This window comes from Calonectris borealis, chromosome 10, assembly GCF_964195595.1.
Source record: "Calonectris borealis chromosome 10, bCalBor7.hap1.2, whole genome shotgun sequence".
Classification (NCBI taxonomy): Eukaryota; Metazoa; Chordata; class Aves; order Procellariiformes; family Procellariidae; genus Calonectris; species Calonectris borealis.
The window spans coordinates 16,604,783-16,630,921 of record NC_134321.1 but is presented as its reverse complement, the minus strand read 5'-3'; the positions used below and the strand labels follow the sequence as shown (position 1 = coordinate 16,630,921).

Sequence of the window (26,139 nt, the reverse complement as noted above, 5' to 3'; positions counted from 1 at the left end):
ACAGTAAATTCAAACCTTAAGTTGCCCATAAAAAATCCTTAACTGAACCCTATATATGCTATATACCAGTAAATATCTTGCTAGGGATCTGGCTGTGCCACAGCCTCAAATAGGCCTAAAATCAGTCTAATCTCGTAGAATGAGGGTTACCAATCTCTCTGAGCAAGTTACACAATTCTCCCTCTTCTTTGTCCTTCCTTGCATCCTTTCTACTACCTCTTAGCCTTTCTCAAGGCAACACCACACTTGATTCTGTCTGCAGCCGTATGGTCAGCAGGTAAGTCTAAAGTAGCTTGAGCCAGAAGTACCGCCTGGGATCAAATCTCCTGATCATTCTTGCCTACTATGCTTTGACTTGCCCTGCAGAGCCGTCTCAGAGCTCATGAACAGGATTCCTTTCAAATAAAGATGAAACAGAAGACTCAGTCTGAGAAAGCAGCTAATACGCCCCAGCCATTAATGAGTGTTCAGTCTAACAGGATAGACAACGCCTAGTCTGGAGCAGAATTCAAAAAGACATATAGTGCGGATGTTGAGTCTTCAGCACTGTCTCATGTGCTCTATGGACCTGCTATACTGGAATCTCCTACCTGCTGATGTAGACTAAGCCCCAGAACCATGTTACTAGCACAGCAGCATTTATTAGCTTGAGCTCTGCTCCATGCTTACTGATTAAGAGCAGTTGTTAAAATACTGGCTGTGCTGGGGAAATTAATGGCAATTTTTCTATCACCCCTGCTGTTTAAACACTGTTCTTTAGACAGATGTTGACATCTGGCTCAACCATCATCTCAGTGACATGGATAACTTCATGTCAGTTGAGCGAGGTTAGGCAGGATAACTTGGTCTACCCTAATCTGTGGTTTAGAAGAGGTGCATAAAGTAAATTCTTCAAATGAGGCCAAGCATAAGTGAAATAATGGTTATGAGGCCAAACTCCGCAGTGTTTAGTATTGACTGAAGATAGATTAAGAAAACATGGCTGTACACCCTTGCAATTTCAGCTGCAGACAATAAGGTTCCAAAAACTTCCAAAACACGTTTGCATCAGGAAACAAAAAGCTTATTTTAGAGATATGGGTACTTCATCTTTTTGGATGGCTAGTAGTATCTATAAACACAGTAGAAAAATATAATGGAAGCAGGTATCATGAGAACAATCATGTAATTTCTACACTATGCTTTTGCTTCTAATAGATTAATTTACTCCTTGTTTATATATATACAGTGTGATTAAGATGTAAAGCATTGCCAGGCTGTTACTGTTTCTCTCTGCGTACATCATTGGTAGTGGCAAAGTGAGATAACAGTCAACTAAAATAGAGTTCAGTCATTACGTGCTCCTTAGTCCATGTCATTTGTTTTCTCTCGCAATTCTTTTAAATATACACTGACTAGATCATAGCCTCAATTTTGGCTTTATTGGTCCAGGCTGATTTCATTCTTTGGCTGAAGAGTAAGGCCTGTGATCAAGTCTCTGTCATTAAAGTGAAGATGCGCTCTTGAATCTTCATTGTAAGGATGGCTCCCTAGCAAACTGTCTCCCGAGTGTACTGTAGCAATAGCAATCTTATCAACTGCCTTCTCAGGCTGGACATATGGTGCTTTCTTTTTTCCCTCCTGTAAGAAAATAAAGGGGATGATCTGGATAAGACCAGTATTATTATGGCTCACAACTTACTTTGTTTCCTCCATTGTTATCTGGATGGTAGAAAGACTTTAAGATAGACTTAGCTTAGATAATGTCATTGGGAGATTACTGCCCGCAACTCACCCTCCTTTCCCTGAATCCTCATGCTGCATCGAGTACTTATTTATGGTATTGTGTTGTTAAAACAGCAGCTCAAGCATACACAGAATGAAATTCCACCTTGTGTCAGAGCCTCCACTTTGATCTACTGAAGTGGCATGTTATTTCTGCAACTTTGACCAAGTGTGATGGACTGTAAAGCAATAGCTAAAGTCATGATATATGTTGTGTACAACAGTCAACATTTCTTCCACATGCTTGGCATTTGCCTCTGAAACCACGTACCATATGATTAAAACAAAGATGCAAATATATGGACAAACAGTCTTGCTTCAGTATACACAACCACATCTCGTTAGCTTCAGTATTAACTACTAGACTAGACAGCTTCTTAAATACATACACAGGACAATTGGATTTTTCCATCCCCTCCTCCACACATTTCACAGTCAGGGCATTATGTGCAGTAGAAGCATGGAAGCTAAGCTACGGCTGTCATTTGCTGAGATATTGCAAAAATGCATTGCTGACATAAGTACATGCAACCCTGTTTACCAGAGCAAGAGCTGCATGCACTCAGCACGGCTGAAATTTACGCCATTTAGCTACCATGAGGCTATGTGCCCAATTTTGCCTTAAAAACTGTTCTCAAAAGGAATTCCAAAATCTAAGTCTAGTAAGAACACTGAGTGGTTAGGTAGCTCATCACCTACAAAATCCAAACAACAGTGAGTAAGGAAAATGAGTGGAGGCATGGGAGGAGGGCAATGGGTTGTGCAACTGCAGTTTAAGCACTGTACGGATTCCAAACTGAACAGCAATCTGCTGATCACTGCTGGCATGGATTGTAACCTAGTGTACAGCTAGAGATGTTCAGCTAGTCCTGAACATCTCCATATAGTGTACAGGGTTTCGTTTCATTTCATTTGCAGGGTACCTAAAAAAGACAAGTTATGTGGTGGAATTCCAATGATTGTAGTCTGGTATATGGGAATGCAGTATATTCTCAGAACAAATCTGGTACTGCAACATTTCCAGAGATTCAGTCCATACTGTCACATCTTACTCAAAATGAATTCTGTTCTTTTGTTCTTAAAGTCAACCACTTTAAACATCCTTTAGTTTCCATAGAACAGCAGTTGTCTCTGCTACAAACAGCTATAACCAGCAACCTGGAAAATGCAAGGTTCTCATGCAGCACCTGATCCAGAAATATCCAGACAGGGAAATCAATTCACCTTTGAAGTGTGTAAGAGCAAGACACAAGAAAAAGATACATACATGCAGAATATATTCATAGTTCAACTCAACTATAACCTTCTCCTCAGATACAGCTGACTAAGTAATCTACAAAAGGAAAAATGTTTATGGAAAGCTTCATAACAGAACAGACCATTTTTGAGCTGCAGGCAGCCAAATGCTGGATAAAAATAATTTAAAAGTCATAGTAATTTTTATATTGCTTCTAAATAAAATGTCATTTAGTAAATTTACAAACTGAATTTTCACTTGGTGCAATTTCTTCATATTATCTATTAACATAAATGTGAAATACTTACGTAGCAGGAGTTTGAGGCATTTGCCTGCGTCTGTGCTTGAAAGACCTACTGAATACATAAATGTTCCACAGTCACTTCATCACATTTGCTTTATCTATTTGATTCTTAATAACCCAGCTTCCAGAACACTTACTCTTCAAACAAGCTGGGAAGTTATTAGTCACATTAGACTCTGTTTAAATGAATATTCAAATAACTGAATTTGGTAAAATTAAAAGAATAAAGTTATCATCGATAACTTACACTAAGAGAAATCTCTCAAACAGCAACGCTTTCATAGGTTGTGTAAATTTAGAAAGAAGGTAGGAGAGACAGCTATAATGACCAAATATAGCAGGATTTATTTGTGCTATAATGCGCATGGGAGGAAAGAAACTGGAAGAAATTTTCTTCAGCTTGTCCACTGCAACACGACAGGCTTTGACTATTCTTGCCCTTTGAAAGAACAGCTGCATTAGAAGCCCTTCAAGAAGGGAACTGTTCCAGAATGGATGAGATGGATTTATGCCAAAACATTCTCTAATTATGCAGACTATTATGCATCACCAGCACATCCCTCCACATGTGCAAAAATACAGTGACTTCAGTTATACATGGAACAGATTGTTCAGCTGGTCTTCAGTGATAACATTATTTAGCTGCTAATGAATTTAAAGTAAAAAAAAAAAATTAAAAAAAATTAAAAAAATCTCCAATTTCTGTGCAACATAGCATCGACAATTACAAGAAATAATGACACGTACTGCGTGGGAACAGGTATAGGTGTAGTAGTATGATCAAGCTGTCTTTTTTATCTAAAATGAAGCTACAGATAGAGCTACATCATGGGCCCAGGCTCAGTCACTATGTAGTATGCAATCTACGTTACTTTCACATACATCTTATCTTAGCAGTTTCCTTCAGACAGCTATCATATCTGCAGAATACCGATTTATGTTTATTTTCAACCCCTTAATAAAAGTACTGCATGTGTTTCTAACCAAGCCTTTGGATTTTCAGTAAGGGCTTCTGTTGTGGCAGGATTTTCTATTCAATCATTGGAGCACAGGGATCTTTCCTTGTAATGGGTGCCCTGTGTCTTCCATCTTGAAGATTACACCAGGAGCAGGGCTTGCTGTAAACCACAACAGATTCTGGACACAACTAATACTGTAGGCTTTAATGTCACCCTCGTATCTCAATTCTTGTGGTTAGTTTAAGATAGCAGAAGCTTCCTTTACAGCAATTTTGTTACATGGGAGAACTGTGTCCCCAGAGAACAGAAGCTAATTTATTTGATGCTTAAAAAGTAAACTAGAGAAGGCACTTAGCATTATCCATAAATCTCAAGTCTACATGAGAAAGTCAGGTGGATAACCTGCTAAGCCTTTCCCATCCCTCTTATGAACCACAAGAAGTAAAGCAGGATGTGCAAGCCATGTACTCTCTAAATTAAGACCACATAAGAGTTTCGCATACATGAGACAGGCTGGGAGATCTTTGCTCTGTAGATACTCTTAAAGCTTCTTGACTTATTTATGAGGAGAAAAGAAACACAACTTTTGCATTTACATCACATACCTGGATGTTTTCAAGTAAGGCCTAAGGGCAAGTGCTTTCATTTCAGCCAGCATATAAAGAAAGCTTATTCTTTTGTGGATCTATTTCCCAAGGTTGATTTTGTAAAATGGAGCTTCTTGAATTTTAAAGAATGATTATGGTAGAAATACTTTTAAAGGTCTATTTAAAATGAAAGATAAAGGGCAACTAGGTATGAGCAGCCTTGTTCTATGTAGCAGATTTTAAGCTGTAATGTAAGGCCATCAAGCAAAGATAAAAATTAGGTACTGCTATGAATCAGCCAACTCCATTATGCTGCTTCATAATTAGAGGTTAAAAAACCCCATAGCAGACCTGGCAAATTATTTATTGCTACCTCAAGAATTAGAGCAGGGAAATCATGCCTAACCAGCCTGTTTTTGAACACACCCTGAAATATTCTGGATTCTTATAGGCAAACCACATTTGAGCTTTGGGAATACCTGACGAATACATACAGTGGTACAGAAATAAAACTTAAATTCTTCCGTGCTTCAGGAAATACCTTCGCAGGCCATACTTGTCTCTACAATATTCCCTTTCACATTTACTTACACTCTTTTGCTATTCCTTCCCTTGTTCACTTCTCAGGAGTCTTCTGTTCACTGGTCTTTTCCCTTTTATTGCGAGTGGTCTTTCAAAAATGCATAAAAAAAAATTTCTCTCTTCACTGTCCTCTTTTCCCAATGCTTTTTGAACCTAATTAGGAATCTTATATGAAGGATTCTAAGAGAAAGTGAAAAATTTGTGAGAAGTGTTGCATAACTGACAAGGATGAGCTTTACAGTTAATGGCCATATTGCAGTTACAGGTCTATCACTGAAGTTTAACTCTCCTAAATTAGTAGGTCAGTTCAAAAGTAAATCCCTCAATCATAAAATCTGGAAGAGAGAGAAAAGCTGATTCACACCTGAAGTTGTGTGAAGACAGGAGAAAAAAAATTCCACTATCGGGCACTGAAAATCTTTCAGAATTGTTTAACATATGTTATAATTTCTAATCTTTTGAATTTCAGATTAGGTCACTAAATGTAGAGAGATTTACCTCAGCTATACTAAAGACTGTATTTAGTTATTTGACTGCATCCTGTTCATAAATGAAGAAGAGTTGTATGAATGACAGGTTTCTTATCCTCTATACTAACGTTAACCCCCCTAGTATCTTGTATATCGAGAATGAAGTGTACCTGAATCCTTACCAAATACATGAGTCCACTGACTTCAATTAATTTGGCCCATGAACACGAGCTACACCTTTGTTAAAAAAGCCAGTTGTGTTATTTCATTCTGCAAGCCTGCAAATAAAATTTGAATTTTAGTGGATGAGTTTTAGGAAGCCTAATGCTTACTCCTTGGTTCTGTCTAGCGCTGTATCACCATCATAGTAGGGATTGACTTTATGCTCTCATGCACTCTCAGAAAACACGACTGTAGAGCACACACTAGCAAGAGAGAAAAAGCCAGAAAGATTTTGGTCTGCATAAATTTTTTGTACAGTGCCTCGTTTACCTGCAGCTACACATAGTAAATCAGAAGTATTATCTTATTTCCAAACCAAAGGGGATAGGAATAACAGTAACCAGGAATACCTGGATCCAGAGAAGACAAAAAGGTTAACAGCATCAACAATGAAAAAAATACTTCCTCAATATTGACCAAACACGGAACACATCTAAGATAGAATTTGCAGATTCCAGGCCTTAGCTGCTTCCACTTTTTCTCAATTATCTTAGAGTACATGACTTCTGTACTTGTTTTGTATGGTGGTCTTCTATTAGAAGAATCTGCTTTTGTAGATAGTACAGGAGCCAGTTCAATATTAACTAGAGCAGCAAACACCATTCTTCAGTGGCCTCTCCTGAATTTGGTATGCCTTGCAATCTCTAACTCTTAGGGGTAGTTAGAATGGGAATAAGCATCTAGCCAAGATTAAGGGACTTTGGCATAAGGTTTTGTTTAATTTCAAGATCTATTCCAACAGAACCTCTGCTCTGGTTTTCCTCCTCATCAGCTTCCCTATTTTTGTGAAATTTGGATTGATCAGTTGCATGATACCAATCAGATATGGTAATAGGACAACTGCAATTTCCAATGTCTATGATCAAAGACCAACACTGGATTGAGTATCATATGCCATCTCTAGACAGATGAGAGGGGATACCATTAAAAAAAAGCGATAAGGAAAGGCACTAAAACCAGTTACAGCTGTACTTACACAACAGTGAACTTGCAGCTGCATTTCTTAACGTGAAAGGAAATTGGTCTGTTTATCAAATTCAACATGCAAGCCTTCCTACCGCAATACAGAGGCTAGCCAGAAGCTGTTACAAGTGACAGATGCTATTCTCAACTGTCCTTCAAGCAGGCATGCTGCATTTTCTTTAGGGAACAAATGCAATTTGCTTTTGCCCCCAGTATGAAGTAAGGGGTTTGAGTTTCTTCTCTGGAAAATATTAACCCTAAATAAAATCTGAACTTACCCTTCTAGCAGGCTACTAGAGCTCTAGAAATAAAAGGAAGCACTGGAAGATTTTAGGCGGTGCTGAAACATTTGTTTTGAAGTTTTATTACAAAAATATATTTGCAAACATACAAAATTTTGGATGAAAAAAATGCTCATTCTTAAACATTTATGCAATAACTTAATAACTGCAAACATACATAGGTGCTATAAAATCCATACCATACCAAAAACGTTAATGATGCAGTATCTACATTTATTGACTAACATTTATTCTCATTCCGGTTTCCAGAAATCTTTCCTGAAGCCCCCCTTCCCCATGGTCTTCATATTGAAAGAACATGCAAATGGGTATAACTGGTGCATCCACAAAAGTGATAAAACTCAGAAATTACTAAAAGCACATAATGTACATAAAAAACCCTAACTAACCATATGCCCATACACTGAATAGATAAAAATAAATACACCACCAAATTAGAGATACTGCAATTTTTCCAACTTGAAGTGAAAGGAAGATATTGCATCTTAACATTTTTGTAACATTGCCAGACAAAACTGAGGTGATATATATTGCACACATTCCTCCTGTTAAGATATGCTGTACAAAGCAACCCAAATACCTGGCAAAAAGGCAGCTGATTTAGAATACTTTTAAAAACAAGAAGTCCCAAATTAAAGTTTGTTTTCAAAAATATTTCAGAAATTATATCAGTGACTACACATGACATAATGGGTTTCAGAAATATACCAAAATGAAGCAATCAGAAATGCAAGCAAAAATGAGATACATCCAGCAGTGACTGTTTAAATATTATATTGAGTATTTATACACAGAATTAAACATTTTATACGAAATCAAGATGACTCACTTTTTTTTTAACTTTATTCAATCATTCTGCAAATCTTTAATTTGGAAAGATATACTTCTTCTAAGTCAATAGCTGTTAGGCACCTTTCATTTAAACTTTGCATTGTTAAATAACAGCAGATAAGGTCTAACTACAAAACTGAGAATTCTGATTTTCCTGAACAATTCAGCAGCTGTAGGTTTTAAAACTCTTTGATTAGGTTTATGTTTGTTGTTTGTTTTTTTTTTTTCCTTTCTTTCTTTTAAAGTGACTTAACGCTAGCCACAAAACACATGCTTAGATAATACAATTAATTTGGGGAGTATAGTCTAAACTAATAATCTTTTAATTCTCAGAACTAATAGGCAAAATCCCATTAAGCCGGTAGTTTTACCAAACAAAAACAAAACACGCTTGAAAATGGTCACAATAATATCCTGTGATGACCCATGTAACTAGCTACACACTAGTTATCTCTACATGCGGATAACATGAATCAAGCACTTTGACAAGCTGGTAATTTTAGATTTATACAAAAAGTTAAAATAATCAGGAAAACAAAGTTGTTAAATAACACAGTCCACATTAAAAAAAAATTAAATTTTACACTGTAGTTGAGCTTGTGTTTTAATTAAAGAGATTTATCTGTTAAACCCACTACCCTGGCACTTGTCATAAGTCTCTGCGGTGTATTGGATGACACCTGGGTTGGTTCCAGTGTCTGTTGGCTACACGTAGAGAGGTTAGAACAAACATATGCAGATGTTCAAGATGAACAGGTTTGCTTGTAAAAATGCCTGCCCTAGTAACTACAATTTCAACTCAGTTTCTGTTCCAAATAATTTTTAAAGTTGGGGCGCGTGGGGGTGGAAGGAGGTAAAGTAAACCAATAACGTATTGCTACTAGTACACTACAAAACCAAAGTAAAGTAGAGATCTGCCAACTGCTTGTGGGGGGTTCCTGACAGCTGGAAACAAGTTAAGGATATTCAAAGTAGAGTCAAACTCTCATAACAGCGTTGCTACTCTGAACAGTATTACTTTTGTCAACTGTATGTGACTGAAGAACTCAAAATACCACTCCTTCCTATCATTTTTATAGATCTTTGGATACGACTGTATTTAGCAAACAGTACAAGTATGCACTATCAGCTTCTAATATTTCTATTCTTAGAAACTTTCATCGAATCTTCCTTTGAAGAAACCAGAAGCTGTCCATAAGAAGTGAGAAGTTCGGGACTTCATCTTTGCTAAATCCAGATAAAAAGCAACTCTCTATTTGGTTTAGGCTATCCATTTCTGTTCAGAGGAACTGCTCATTGGTTTGTCCCTTTTAGTGAAACTTTTTCTAAAAAACCCAACAAAACAAATTAGTTTAGACTTTAGATCTAATTAGAGTCTCATTGTTTATGTGCATACACGGTATTATAAATCTAGAATTTATGTAGGAAGGTCCTATCTTCCTTAACAAGGCTGAGTTTATATTGCTGAATTCAAATGCTACCATTAAAGCCAATATATTTCTTGACGAATGTGCATGACATTAGCATCTTTCCCTGAATCTTGCACCTTTTTCTAACAAAATATATATTTTAACTGGAAACACTGAACTCAAAGGCTGAGAAGAGCTTTTCAGAAAGCAGGTAGTGCTAAACAAAATATATTTTCCACTAAAAAGCTATGAAAAAAACTAAAATAGATCAAATACATAAAAATGTAAATATTTGTTGTATCTAAAACATACCGATTTGTGAACAAGTCACAATTAAAGCTCAATTACTAGTTTCCAATGAAATGACCATGCACCTTGACTACGTCAACATTAACTAATCCTTAGGATATATATACACACATATGTTTTAAGGAGCCAAACAATTTTTTTTCTTCATATTTCAATAGTGCTTGAGGGAAAAGAAAGCAGCAGTGCATCATAACTCACTACAGATTATCTTGCTACTCAATAAACCAAAACTTTTCTACTGAAAAAGCATCCTTTGAAACTACTATTGCTGGAGAAAGTTGGGACCTGAAGTCTTATTAATTACCTTTGCATGCCTTTAAGAAATAAATACAAGCCCTGGGTAAACCAACACAACAGCGTAAGAAAATATAATTAGAAATTTTCTGATTTCAAATGGGAAAGTATCCAGTTAGATTCTTACATTAGTGAATAGTGAATTACTAAATCACATATAAGAAGCGATAACATTTTAATTAGATAAACTTCAGACTATGACGTGTGCACTAACAATTTGGGGAGAGGGCAGCAGAAGAAAAGCATGCATTTGTTCCCAATCTGCATAATTTTCAACACTGCAGTTCCAACGCAACTGAGGAATGAAAGCCAACTATGACGTGGTTCATCCTTAAACTAAAAGGGAAACAATTTAAGTTATACCAAACACTGCTGAACAGGAAGAGGGTCTTCCAATGGTGGTCTCCTAACTATAAATTTAAAACAAGAGAGAGAACTTCAACATGCAACAGAACTACTCTGTTGTTTAAAAAAAAAATAATGATACAATCACTGAGGATTTTGCATACTTCGAATTTTGCCTTTTCAGAGAAAATGGCCTTACTCACTTGGATACCTGTTTAAACGTCAGCGACGCAAAAGCAAATAAGATTAATGGAATATTTAAAAGATGAATTTATGTGCATTAGCTAGAGACTGTCAATGTATTGAGCAAATCACATTTTTAAACCTTTTGTTAAAGATTTAGCTCCAAAGTCCTGGCTTCCAGATCTGTTCCTTCCCCACACCTGCCAGCTTAATCACAAGGCATTTTGCTCTCCTTTTCCTCAGTCCTTCAAACTGGAACTAGGTTCCTACAACTGAATTTTGTTCTGGTGTGGTGTAGTGTACTGTACTATGTATTTGCTGGTTTAAATAGTATTGAGTCTTTAATCCTTGAACAGTGAATACAGCTAGGAATGAAAGCCAGAGCAAACATTTGCACATTCACTTAATGCTAATGGGAGCTCAAATGCAACTCAAGTCCCCTCCCCAATAAAAACAAAGGTTTGCTGGTGATGATCACAGTGAAAACCTAGATCACTTCTGAGAACATTACTTTTGTAATTATTTAAGGAATAGTCTTTCCTAACAGGTTCAAATTCAAGACGTTGAAAACTAAATATTCTTTTACAAAAATATTAGTTTTATAGACGAGGCATAATTGTTTCTAAAATGAATATATTTTATGTAGATGTAGCTTCGATTATAGCTTAATGTTGTCTGTATTCTTGGTTAGGACTTGCAAGTAGACTTCATGAATAGTGCTGAGAAAATGGGAATCATTCTGAAGGAAAAAAAAAGAAACACATTAGAAACATTAGTAAAAAGATGCAGAAGAAGTTTAATTTAATGCCATTTAAGTTGTGCATAAGGACTCCTTATAGTGCTAGCTATCTGAGAGTTAAGAGAAGGGAACTAGCTTTGTACTTGCCCAAAAGGCGAGGCTTTTTGGACAACATACAGATGAGCCATGAAGCTGGTAAGATAGCTAAAGAGATCACTAAGCATACTGGATGCTCAAACAAACCAATCAACTAGAGGTCACTAGGTCAGTCTTGGCCACGTAATTTCACCTCCCTCTAGAGGCCAAATCTTAGTCTTGGACACAGGGAATTCCATCCTGTGTACGGGCTCCCAAATAAAGTCTATGTGAGTGTCAGAAATAATGTTATTTCTGTCTGTCAGACCAGCCTGTAAGGCATTGCAGCGTGTTATACAAGAATTCTTCTGTCAAAGCATTACTGGGAAGTGAATTAGCGTAATCTATAGACAATATTTAGAGATATTTCCTGGGTCTAATTCCTTCAAATAACAAGTTTACAGAACCGGTATCTAATCATCTAGCTTGAAGATGTAATATTCTTTTTACAAGATCTGCATAGAAAATTTGGTAGCCTGCTTGGAGTGCTGTGCAAGTACTCCCATGCTGCAGGGTATGCCTCTTTTGGTCTTCATTCAGCTACATCTCTATATAAAGAGAAGATTAGAGACAAATATTCCAATCAGCTCTCTAAAGTCACCACAATGATGTTCTTGAAACTACTGGGTGAGAATCAGTGCGTTATGTCTCCAATGAGAATAAGACTTCTGGCAGCTGAGCTCAGTTACAAGACTTACAAGTAAGCTAGCTTAAGTCTTTAAAGAGGAAAAAAACCATACACAACAATACACAAAAACGTTATGCAAAAAGGAACAACATAGATAAATCAGGCAACCTAGCTGATGATGGGATCTGGTAGCGGCCCTTTTTGGTCCCAACAACTTCATCACTGGGAAGATACTGTTAGCTATTTTTAGACTTGCATTCTGGTATAAGCTCTACTAACATCAGCATGGAGGGGGCAAGAGAATCCTGAGTTAACAAAGAACGGTTTGCCATTCATGGTAACTTCACCATGACATTAGAGGTCAAAATGATCTCACTGCATGGCTACTCCCAACATCACAGATTTAATTCAACCGAACTTTTTAGTCTGTAGAAACATCAGAACTAGAACTTTGCAATTTCCATTTCAAAGACACAAACTTCAGTTAAAGATCAGGAACAGTTGTAGGGAACTGGAAACAGGAAAGCTTTCCTTGGAAAAGCAGGAACACTTACAGAGACAACAAAACCAACCCCCCCATCCCCATACCAGGGCTTCTACTAGCACAACTTTTTCCTCACTTCTCCACAAATTCATATGGATGTGAAAGGACACATCCGATGTACAGCTCTGTCCTTTTAAGTCCTCCATCTCACAACGAAAAGGAGCAAGCTGTGCTATACTATGTTTACAGTGTGGAGTAATCTACCGCTTCCAACAGAAAGGAACAACTTCTGTAACGTTTCAGGGCAAAAGGAGTTATAGGGGTACAGAATTTCTCAGTACTGGCTATTGTACTTGGAACCCCATCCCTCAGAAATTGAGCTCTGTAAAGACAGGACCTTTATTAGATGTATCAGTGCTTCCTGAAGCTGAGACCTACTGAGAACAGTAGGAGGTATAGTCTGAATTTCTGTTGTTCCAAGTGTTAAAGGCGAAGAAGAATTGGCTTTATTCTCCACTTCCGTAGCTTTTGTAGCTGATTGCTGAAAAACACTAGGAGACAAGAGGATTGAAGGCGTTACTGTAGTCGTGGCTGTAACAAACTGCGGAGGTGCAACCTGTAAAAGAACAGAAAATTAATAAGCGCCGAGTCCAGTAAGAATGAATGCTATTATAAAAGCTGGAGAGATGAGCATTAAAAAAATAATCAAATTGTAGCCACTATTATTCAGTCAGATATTACAGAATAGCTGCTCTTAATGAAGAAATATCTACCCATGAAGATTAATATCAATAGTAATTCTCATTTTAAAAGCTGAAGAAGGTAAGAGTCTTCAACATTCTTGTATGCAGACTCCTTCCTCCTCATGTGGTTGCTACCAGAATTTTTGAAACATAACACATGGAATAAAAGATGAGCTTTTCAACTCCTTAGGAGTTTACAGAAAGGCTATTCCTGCTTCCCGGCCCCCCACCCCCTGCTTCTATGGTCTCCAACAAATACAATTTGAAGTGAAGTATCTCAAAGGTATTTAAAATCACTGATGAACTATAATTAAAGCACTGGAGTACACTGAAATATTCTTATGCTAAGTACAATTTCCTTGGGGGGAGGGGGGGACGGGAATATTTTGAGGACCATCTTCCCACCTCATTCTTCCACAGATCTGTGTCCATTTCATTACAGAAATCCACACACTGCCTTTAGCACTTTTTCTTTTAAACATATATTGCAAATGTATAGGAATATTATATTTGCATAAAGTAGATGTGAATAAACATCAGCTTTGAGCGATTCTGACATCTCCTGATAACTGCAATTATTATTCAGTACGATAATCTACATCTTGCTCAGGCTTCCAGAATGACCAACATGGTACAAAAAAAAAGAAAATAAACAAGCCAATCTGACTCAAAAGAAAGCAAGACTAAATGTGATATGTAAAGATGTTTGATATGTCAGCAGAAAGAGTTCCCCTTGGACAATCAAAAACCTTCAAAAGAAAAAAAAACTGCAAAGCCATCTGAAGTTAATGCATGTATAATAACATCAACAACAGCAGAACTAGCAAATTGATTTTGTTATAGTCAAAATTGTGAAGACTTATAGTGTGTGTCGTCTTCACGCTGAAGACATGTTTAAACCCACAAATGCAGTTTACCACACAACATGCATACATTTCTTAAAATTCCAAAGTCCATGTAAAATGCTTTTATTTAGATAATAATTTACTAACTGTGTCAAGAACAGACTGTATAGTTTGTCTTATAGCAGGCCAGTAGCTAGAACAGCTTTTTACTTTACGCAGGACCATTTTTACTGCCTTCACAATCAGATCTGGGCATGCTACTAAAACTGCTTTTATGTAGTGCAAGTTGGACAAGAATGAGGCAATTTAACAGATTTGAAAAAGGAGGGGGTGGGTAATGAGAAAGTAGAATTAAATTACAGATGGTATCCTGAGAAGAACACATAACAAAAAGGCAATTAAAAGAATTCTTGTACACTTGACTATTAGCACTTTTTTAAACTGCAACCTGAATTTTTATATTGACGTTGTTTTGAACTGTTATTCAAAGGCAGTTTAATAATGTTAAATCTGTATCCAGATCACTAAAACTTGCTATTAGAAAGTTTTGCAGTAACAAATGCTTGTTATTCTTTTTTCCCCTCTATCTTCCATTTTTTTCACTTTATATCTTTCTCATAAAATACAAGGTATCTCAGGAAAACTGAAAGAGACAGCAAGGCAAGGATTGCATTTTTATGCTGCTGGGGTGCTTAAGGTTGGACTAAGGCTAATAGACGCTACTGCAATATCATAGGATTAATACTAGCATTACAAGATAAAAAAACAGTTCAGATGGTGCAAAATGAATGCAAGATTGCAGATCCAAAAATGTATTCTCATTTCTGCATTAGCATCAACAATAAGAGGCACTGTACAACAAAAAAGCATACTTACTCATAGCAGTCTACAGAAACTCCCCCTTGCTTCAGTACAACTTGTTTCTGCTTCATAACAGCACTTTAAATATGGTCAGTGGGCAAAGACTATTTGAGATACCAACTGTTTACCACAGTTTTATGCCTGCTCCCCCCCCTTTTTTTTTTCCTCCTTTTTTTTTTTTTCAAAAAAGAAACCAACAAACAATTAGCAGAAGTATTTATTCACTTACTTGACTTGCTTTAGACAAAGTCTTTGGCTGTGGAAATACTTCCGATTCTTTGTTTTGTTGTACAGTCTAAGTTAAAAAGAAAGCATAATTCACAAGTTAGCATCCACAGCTCAATTTCCAGTGGTGGTTCTCTGTTTTTATGAAAGCTCAAAAATGCAAATTTCAACAGATTTTAGATGTAATTTGATCCATTTTGTAAAACTGATATAATCAATGGGAAGTTGGAAAAAGAGGAAAGATTTGAATTTATGTTTTCAATATTAGAGCAAACCTGTAAAGCCATAACAAAACACTTCTGAAGAAAGACTACTGCAGTTAAAAAAAATCTAAACATTAAACCACTGAAACTGGGAACAAAACAAATGCTACCAAGTGAAGAGTTCAGTACCTTGTAATCAGTTTGGTAAATTGCCAGGAAGGCTGAATTCAGTATTTTTTTTCCCCTAGGAGTTTGATCTGATCACCTCCACAAAAATTAAATGCTGTTTTCTGCTAGAATTTCAGAAGTATTTTATACCTTTACAAACAGCATCCAGATATTTCTTTAGTCAGATTTCAACACTATAATATAATAAAATTCAATTATTATAAAATGTTAGAAAACACAATAAAAGGCATATAGATAAGGTACTTTGGTAAATTCCTGTGTCATTCTTTGAAAGGCTTGTTATAGCCATTTGGAATACCTCTTGGCAACACAGAACAGGAAAAAACCCTTTGCAACAGACAGTACTTAGCTTACTTGAACTGCAATGAAAAACACTCAGGGAATTGATAGTCCTTAACGACAAAAATAAAGTTAGCTTTATGAATTGGCAACAAGCACAAGATCAAATTCTTGAAGTCTAATTACACAAGAGTTAAGAAATCTTTTGCTAGTTTGAGAGTATATTTAGACTATGGAGAATTTTGTCTAATGAAAATATGTACACACAGTGGACATGGTGGAAGGAAAAAAAAGGGTGTAAGACTGGCATAGGAAGAGCTAATTCCCAAGGCTATCAAGCAGACGTTGAATAATCGCAGTCAAGGGCAGTTGTGGTCAACCCCAGCCAGCTTGTCTAAATGCTAAAAGATGTCACAATCTTCAGTCAAATGTGTACCAAAATTTAGTAGTACACGAAAGAAAAATACTGCTCAGAATGTACAGTTCAATACTAGATGAAGATAGCTGCTCAATGCTGTACTTGGACCTCCTCCTCCCTCTGCAAAATGAATCAGTCCAAACACCTCAAAAAGGTGATTGCTAGTGAAACAATCCTAGCATGTAGCAGTCTTCTGGAAAATTTTCAAGAACAGCAGTAGATTAGAAATAAGGTAATTATAAAGACAGCACAATGAAAACACACCCATTTCTTAAACATTAAGACAGGGATAACTCATCTGAAGACAGAAAAGCAACACTTGAAAAATACAGGGTATTCTAAAATAAGGCTTAGGACAAGTTACAGGCTGAAGAGTTGAGCTTTTGATTAGATCTCAGTTATGAGTAAGTCATCACCATATTCATAGCAAAAAGTAGCAGCTGACCCAGACAGGGCTACCAAAGATCTTGTTAAAACCCAGTGGCAAGCACTGAATAATAATAAACATTAGGAAATTCATGCAGATGTAGCTGTAAGTAGTTTTGTTTGGTGTTTTTTATTCTTGCATTATCACTGTACCCAAGATTCAAGAAGACACAATCAAACACTGGCTTAGTCTGCATGAATGTAAATAAAATAAAATAATAATGCAACAAAACAAAGAGAAGTCTTTGGATAACCTCAGAGGTGGGCACTACAGAAAGTTACTCCCTTTGGAGAAAAAAGAAATCCAATAACCCAAACTCATTAATGTCTTTACTACTGAGGTAGCCAATTATACAACAGAGCAACACTAATTGATAGAATATAATTTATAACACAAAGTCACACGCATTAACTTTACAGACTAGCAGTGACATTTTCACCTAGTCTCTCAAAAGAAATTTACTGCTTTGGCTTATATTAAGGCATAGACAATAGATTCTCCTCCAAGAAAAAAAAAAGTTTATGAGGTCCTCTGTAAGCAATACTAGGATAAAACAAACCAAGGCCATCAATTAGACAAAATAAATCAGTTTATGATCCATTTTACTAAATAACTAACAATATCTCAATGTAGCCCACAGGTACCCCAGCAGAAGGGGGTCAAAATTGAAGGAGTACAAAACATCCAAAGCAAAATAACCAGAAACAGGAAATTGTTAATTTTGTACCTTCAAAGAAGGTACAGGCTAGACTTCCACAGCATCAGCTCTTATAACACTGATCAGTTTGTAACCTTCTGTCCCTTCTCAGATCATCAGTTCTTAGCAGTATTTCTCTGACACAAGTACAGATGAATTCTTTAGGACTTATTCATCCCCTAATAGCACCAGCTTGAGAAACCTCCTCCTCTACAGACAGGCCTGTCACTGATAGCAGATGCTAATGATAGAAAACTAATGGAATTGGATTTCTAAGTTAGCAATTCAATCAATATCACACAGTGGATTATTTTTAAAAGGCTAATATATAAGAGCACATTTTCCAAGGGAAAATACACATAGTCTAAAAACAGTCTAAAGCTTCATGGATATAAAAACCCACAGAATACCTGAAGGGGAGAGATTATCTTGCTGTTCAAGGCTGATGGCTTACTGTGAGATTCTTTGAAGCTTTCTGGTGTTGCAAGTTGGCCAATCGAGGCAGAGATGTTTGGTGTTAAGGAAGTCTTAGTGAGAGACTGCTGTTGCATTTGGTCATGCTGTGGGGTCAACCTGAGTTTCTGGAGAAGATCAACACTTGTATGGGATGTATTTGAGACAGTTCCTGTATTTGTTGATGTCAAGGGTGCTATAAGCTGGCTTTGGCCAGCCATTAGATTTTGTGGAGCGTGGTTCACTTCAGGTGGCAGCTGATTCACTAGTGGGGATATCTGCTTGGCAGCTTGCTGCATAACGTGCGTTATACTGTTGTTTTGTTTTAGGCCAGGAAGCATCTGAGCAGGGGCAGCTTCCATTGTTGAGGCTGAATTAAGAATAGGGCTTAAACGAACTGTATAGCTTGAAACATTTTTTACATCAGGCTGGGAAACTGAAGCTGGCGGTATTAGCATAGGTGTTAAACATTCTTGCTGATTCAAAGAACTGGCACTGGTTTTAACACTTGGACTTTCACATTTCCCTAGTGATTGTTGTATTACTGTTGACTGGTCAAAGGAAAAAGGCAAGAGCAAACTGTGCTGCTCTCTGGCAGAGGTGTCAGTCTGCAACTTTTCCATTCTCTCTGGATTGGGATACGCAGCTGCAGGCTGTTCCTTTGGTACAGAGGTTCCAAACAGTTCCTCCAAAGTCAGATGCTTCTGCCTTGACTGAAATGGCTAGAAAGAAGGGAAAAGGAAGTTTTCAGTTTAGAAGTATACATACCACTGTGCATCTCACACGGTCTATTACAATTTTAAGAAAATTATGAGAGACAACTAGATCGAATGCATTTAAAATACATTTGGATATCAAGTGTGCCCCATTTACAGGAATTTTGAAATCAATTTCTTTTACAAGGAACATCCTGTCTATGTAAGCTTTTTCTCTACAGCCTTCTATGGACAGACTGTGCACTAGTAGTAAAGAACGGGAAGGCTATGGATTCTGGATTCCGTCATTAAGATGACACCTGCCATCATCAATCAGCCCTAACTATACAAGGCACTTTGGGGGGAGGTGGGGGTAAGGGGACAAAAAAAAAAAAAAAAGAACACACATGTTGAACAAAATCCACACAGAATTTATAGAGTTGGAAAGAATTACATGCCCTAAAAGATGGGAAAAGAACAGAGAAACCTGAAGGTACACAACTGATCTAGCATACATGCCTGAACAGTTGTTCTCACCCTTTTCATTAACAATGCAATAGATGTTACAATAGGTAAAAGAATCTCTATAAACCTAAACATATGTATATATATCTCCTTGGAAAGTGTGTGTATATATATACACACAGTTACATCTACCAGTCCTTTAGTGTCTCCCAAAAATATACCATCTAGCCTACAGCACTGACATTGTTCGAAAAAACTGATTTTAAGGATATAATCTTCTTAATATTTTTCTGAAAATGTTTAAAAATGTGTTTCACTAATGAGAAAAGAAATGGCTATTAACACCCTTAATCTCAAAATTTTCCTGTTTGTTTTTTTTTTTTTTTTTAGGTTGCACAGGACCAGAAGTTATGTAAAACAGCTGGACTAAAATACAACATTCTGTTCAGAAGACTGAATGGCCTGCAGCACAATTCCACTGTATTCTGATGGTATGTCTAAATAAAGATGCTATTTTACAATGACAACTACTGTACCATAACATTGCTATGCTAGCTCTAATTTTACTAGCACAGATAACAGCAGTGAAAGTATGGCAGTACAGGTAGCATGCAAATAGCCTAAAAAAAAACCCTTGAGTTTGAAATTGTATTGACTTGTGCCCAGGCTACTAATCTCTACTGCCACTGTTGTTATTCATTTTTAGCTATCGTGAAGTCTAGGCACACTTCCGTTTTGCGGCTGAGACATTCTATAGTTTATAAACCTTGTTAATGATATTCAGAATTCTTCCTAGAAAGTTGTTCTTACTTTTCTCCACTGATCGTACTTTTCTGGAGGCCTGTCCTTCAACTATAAAGACTCCGTTAAGAGAACAATCACTATTCCATCTCATTTTAAACTCAGCTTTTCACTTCAGTACGATAAATTGACTAGCTTTCCTTTATTAATACCTTACAATATTCAAGTAATAAACAAATCTCTACCATGCTCTGATCCAAGTCAGACTAGCCCCTTATGTGGATACAGTCTCAAACATGAAGTTAATTTCCAGCCTGAAGTATAAAACACATCTTTTGCCTGTCCCAACTTTGGCTGAGGTATATTTTGAACGTATCATCAACTCAGTGTGTTATGAAGACCCTTATCAGCAGGGGCTGCAAAAAGGCAAAACGATCACTTTACTTGATAAGAAAAGGTTTCTCCAGAAATCATTTTAGATATATTGAAACATGAATTAGCAGTCAGAACTGGCACTATAAAGTTTAATTTCAGTGTTCTAGTTTGGTTTTGCCAATTGCTGGCACAAAAGCATTTCATGATACAACTGATTTTCATTTTGAACTGCCAAGATAAAAAACTTGAACTTCAGAATATCACAGAGAAAACATTTATTTTTATTCCCAAGTCTGTGATATCTTTAGCACGAAATAAAGTTAGTCGATCAACATACAAGTGTGACATTTTGGAGGGAGTTTAGGAATCTCTCCTTACTTATCATATGCACACTTTTTTAAATCCACTGGTCACATGTTTCAATTAGATGAAAATGCATTTTTACAGTTGAAATGGAATGTTTTTTCAGTAGTTGTCCATGTTATTAAAAATATGATTAAGAACACACACATTTGTGATATATTTGAACCCAGTTAACTAGTTTACAGATTATCACTTATGTTACCCAATTAATTTTTTCCAGAATCTCTGCAGTTATTTTAAATAGCTCAACAGAATTAAAAACATGTCATTTCACTATTCTATAAATCTACTGTTTCCCTTGAATTACTTCAGAGCAATTTCTTAGAATCTTACCTTTCCAATTTTTGCTTTGCTAGTTATTTGATTTCTGTTCCATGCACTGTCAGGTGGGGCACTTCAGCTGACTGCATACAGTCTACATGGAGTGACCCAAAAGGAAATATCTTCTTTTAAAACAAAGCCCTAGGAAACTCTGCTGCCAGGTCTCAAGACCAGGCACGCAGCAAGCAGAGCTGGCTGCCAGGGGTCAGTCTATCATTTGTGCTGATCCAAAAGCAGAGGTGCTGCTGAGGGGGTGGAGGGGGCTGTGAGAGCCCCTGCAGACTCCCCACCCCCATTTTAATTCATTAACTGTCACTACCCCATCCCCTAAAACAGATTCCTGCTGCCCATACCTGTACTGGAAAGTATTACTACTACTACAAAGTAAGTATTTTGTTTACAAGTACTAAGTGCAAGGTTGCACACATTTTCACAGGGCATTTAATTTTTCAGACTCGGTGATTTATTGCAATAGAAACACAGCAGTAAACTATGGCGAGGACGGGAGGCAGGCCTTGCAGCTCACCTCAGAGGAGTATTTTCTGAGGAGAACCACTACTGACTTTTCCATGCCCACAGGGTGGCACTGTAAGCAGCACCAAGTTACTTAGGTGTCACAGGGAATTTAGTTATTGCCGAATTTTTTTTTTTTTAATTTATTTCTAAGAAGTCTTGTATGAAGATACAGCTTCCTTGTGAAGAAATGCTTACGAGAAAATGGAGCCAAATACTGAACTATTGCTACCTGTTGCAGCCATGGTGGAATACTCTTCCAGTGATGATGCTAAGTATTTTGTAACAAGTTTCCCATGGTTCAAAGACAACATTTACATGAAGCAGAGGTTATTTTCACTAGTGTTTTTACTGTGGTTTAAGTACAGTAGTAACACCAAGCTTTAGAATTTGTAGATATTTGGATACATGCTGATTCAACATGTTGTATCTAACACGTACCTGAAACAGATCTCAACACTCGTATTACTACAATTTGAGCAACGTCCCTCCCCAACAACACTGATTTCCCCCGCCCCCCAATATTTCCCTTCCTGCAGAGGAAGGAATATATTATCAAAAAGTTCTTAACATAGGTAAAAAATCCCAAACAACACTCCTCCCCCACCCCCACCAAAACAAAAAACTGCAAAGCAAACCAACACGAAACCACACACACTTCTTCCACAATCTAAGTATGAAGGAATCAGCCAAACTGACTGATACAATTACCAAACGGTCATACAAGCAGAGGTTCAATGCAAGCTACAGAAGTGTGGGAGAAGATAGGTAAACACACTTCCAGTTATGCCAAAGAGAATTCAGTACTGCCATGACTGAAGCACTTTCCATTTCATGGCTAGCAATTCACTGTTGATTTAAGTTAGCAGGACTGTAGCTTTGAAGGCAGCACAGACAAACCTTAAGTAAATGTCTCAGACATGAGAAAAGAGGGCTTGAGTTCATGTGTGAAAGACTGCAACAATGTGTACATCTAACTGATGCCATATTCAGTCCAATAATGTAGCAGAGCTAATTTTTTCTTGCTTCCTGGCTCTGCAAGTCATCCTGCACATTACCATGGACTGACTTCTTCCAGAATCCAAGATAGCCCATTTAAACATACTTGGATATTCACAGTAGCGTGGACATAGCCTCATGTTTTTAAATGCTAAGTCAAAAGACAGAAATTAGGATCCTAAAAGTCTTCAAACCCATTAATACATACAGCAGACAACACTGCGGGCATTTTAAGAAAAAAATATTTTGGTACCAAAACGAAGTACTAAATGAAAAAAAATAGCACCTTATTTAGGGTTGGATGAAACATACCTGCTCTTGCACTTGTAATGAAGTTTTTTGTTCTGAAGGCTCTGTGCTTTCTGGCTTTGGAGGATTTGCATTTTGTTGCATTCCAGAACTTGATATAATACTTAAGTCACTAATCTGATTCTGGGGGGGGGGGGGAGGGGGGGAAAAAAAAGAAAAAAATTTAACACAAATACATGAGTTTAAGTCTACATTTACCCACTTCTACAATCCTGTTTACATGGCACTTTGACTGAAATACAGACAATGTACAGAGTACTAATTTTTGTAAGACACTGTGGAATTCACAAATTTTAGGAAATACAAATCATACCAAGACATCCACCATCTGATATGTAGCCATAAAGCTTTTACTCTTCATTATTAAAAAAAAAAGACAACTGGCTTAATACTTCTTTCACCAAGAAAGAAAATCATAAATGGAAAAAAAGGCAGGCTTTTCACATCCTTTATCTGCGTTTGCTGCTAACGAGGAAGTTTGCTACACTTCATTAAATTAAGAACCCAAACTAGAAACAGCTTAGAAAAAAAAATCCTGTCAGAAATTGTTCCAAGTAGCTGGAAAGAGAGCTTGTCACCGACTTATTTCCACCAGATTTAATTAACCATGTATTTTCAGAAGGTATTAATTTGGTTTTCTGTGAACAAGGCGAAAAACAGACAAGAGAGTTGCATTATAACAGACAGTATGTTTACAGATCAAATTTACTTTTATCTTTAATAAATATATACATAAATGAATATAGAAATTGTATTACAGTTTAAATCACCAGTGAAAAAACCCAAACTGTAGAACAGTCTAGCTTTCAATAGGTAAACTACACCTTATACATATTATATAGCTGAACATTAGCACAACACATGATGATCGCTCTGGTCACTTACCCACAACAGCAAAATATGGGTTAAACCTTTTGGCAACAAGTTAAAAACCAAACTGAGCTTTATTATTCTTTTGTTTTCAATTTCTAATTGAAAGCAATAAATACAAAATCAAGACAAAATATTGTGATTTAGGGACAGAGGCGGGAAGCAACTTCTCCCATCTTTCCAACTTTTAGCCACTAACTTGAAGGCCAAAACTCTTCGTGCCTCAAATACTGGATGCCTTGTAATTACAAAATCAGACAAAGCATAGTTTTCTTTTCACTAGAGGATGAGCTACAGTATGTTTCCATGCTTAACTGAAACACACACAGAAAACACCACACTATAAAAAGCATCCATTCACTTCATTAAAAAAAAAAAAAAATCTCAGAATTCATTCATTTTCACATATGGACTTGACGTAGCCAGTACTTGAAGGATTAAGCTGATTTGGAATCCTAGATTAAATCACTCAGACCTTCATAAATCTCTTTTTCACTCTCTCTGCCCCCTTCTCATGCTGACACTCTGCCAATCTTATGTGGGCTGCACACAAGGATTACTGTATGATCCATCTGGAATGTACCAGGCAGATCAGTACTTTCTGCTCCTAAATACAAATTCATGTGTAATTACCGAGTGCCATAAAATAATTAAAAAAAAAAATTAAGACAGGAAAGGTCTCTCAAAAAGCTGTCTTCAGAACAAGTTGGTTACTTAATCATGTTAACGTTGACATACCTTCGCTACAAGGAGTTCCAAAATTAATATGCCAGAGGTTTGTTGCTAAAGCTGAGGTGGTCAACAGAACATTCTCCAAAGAAGTTTGCTTGAAACATGACAAACATTGCTCAATTCTGTTTATCTGGCAACTTCTACATAACTACAATCATAGCAGGCTATGGAATTATGTTGAACAGATTCAGTTTACAATTCACACACACAAAAAGGAAATTATTCTAGTTTCACTAGTGTTCTAAAAGCATCAAGAAACAAACACACACACACACAATGACAACTAATCAAGATCAAGACACAAAACCCCCAATTATATAGTAGCTATACTGTAATCCGCGCCCTGCCTATTTCCCTATTGTGTTACAGGCACCACAGACATCGACATCCACCACAAAATCTGCATACCATTGCCTGTTTATCAGTATTTTACTTGTCTACACAGCTTCATCCATGATGCTTAGGAACTTTGTTTCTAGCAAAAGCTTTTCGGTACTCTCACATGAAAAAGATCTGAAAATTAGGAGAGGAGAAGCTGGAATATCCTTTCTGAGTAATTTTTAAGATCTGTTGGAAATGCATATTATGCAATACTGCAAGGGCAAAGAGGGAGAAAGGCTTCATCACACCCTAAGAGAGCACTACCAAAACAGTGAGTTCTTGTGGTGTGTGTTTTCTTTTTTTGTTTTGGGTTTTTTTTTTCTTCCCCTTCTTGAATTTCTTCAAATCCGTCTCAATTGATACAACATTGAAAGATGAGTCATTCGGGTTTTGATGGTTCCTTCTGTGCTCTCACAAAAGCTGCTACTTCCACAATGCTGGTCTTCGTACACAGACACCTTCTCCCCAAACAGCATTGACGCTCAGAGAATCAGAAGCAATTTATTTTTTTTTAATCTGTATTTAAAGCATTCAAAAAAACACATTACTGATTTTCAGAAACTAATATCTAGCCTGGGTCAAATATCTTGTATGGTCTGTCACATTCACCTGCCCTCAATCTACATCAGAAAGTGACAAGTTCAGTTGGCTCATACAAGGCTTAACCCACGTATTCATTCTTTTCTCCTCATCCCACATTGTACTGTAACAATCTAGAATCCGACAAAGACTCAAACGCCAAGTACTCAAAGGAACTCTGCTATGACCTACTGCACAAGCAAGTTCTGGAAGGAATCAAGCACTCTACCAATGCGCTAGCTCTTCTCCCACCAGTACAACAACAAAAACCATACCACAGCTCCACAAGGCTATACTCACACATTACTTTACTATTGCACATTCTTGTATTATTATACTTGGGGAGAGGCATGTTCAGAATCTTTGTTTCCTTTTTTGGATCTCCCACATATTATCCTTATATTTGTCCTGCATGTATGAATTTGGTCCTCAGGACTATATAAAGTAATCGTTTCCTAAGAGAAATAACATTCTCCTTCATTATGTAAACTTGTGAATTTAGCACTGGCAAAAGATACCAGACTCACCCTTCTGAAATCAATTAATTTATTAAAAGGATAGACACACAGTAGACAGGACAGAAGTAGTAAACTGGGGAACAGAAGGATAGGGGAACAGTATTGTTATACTTAGTCTACAGCTATTAAAAATATGCTTCATAGAGTCTACAAATGTACTGAATGACTAAATCTCTAATACCATAAGACTT

The 26,139-nt window shown here is 36.8% G+C and overlaps 1 protein-coding gene across 3 annotated transcripts in view; it reads right to left on the bottom strand.

The window, feature by feature from the left end:
- Positions 1-7,409: 7,409 nt before the first annotated feature.
- The window catches only part of DCP1A (decapping mRNA 1A), a 39,060-nt gene continuing 20,330 nt past the window's right edge, over positions 7,410-26,139 (bottom strand). Inside the window, exons 6-10 of one of the 3 annotated variants that reach the window (XM_075159081.1) lie at positions 22,872-22,991; positions 18,045-18,809; positions 15,426-15,491; positions 13,145-13,363; positions 7,411-11,500 (exon numbers count right to left, since the gene is read on the bottom strand). In XM_075159081.1, coding sequence (XP_075015182.1) covers positions 11,420-11,500; positions 13,145-13,363; positions 15,426-15,491; positions 18,045-18,809; positions 22,872-22,991 — 1,251 coding nt within the window. In that variant the 3' untranslated portion in view covers positions 7,411-11,419. Of the gene's footprint in view, positions 11,501-13,144; positions 13,364-15,425; positions 15,492-18,044; positions 18,810-22,871; positions 22,992-26,139 lie in introns of all 3 variants that reach the window. The other 2 variants (XM_075159082.1, XM_075159083.1) reach the window with 2 other exon arrangements.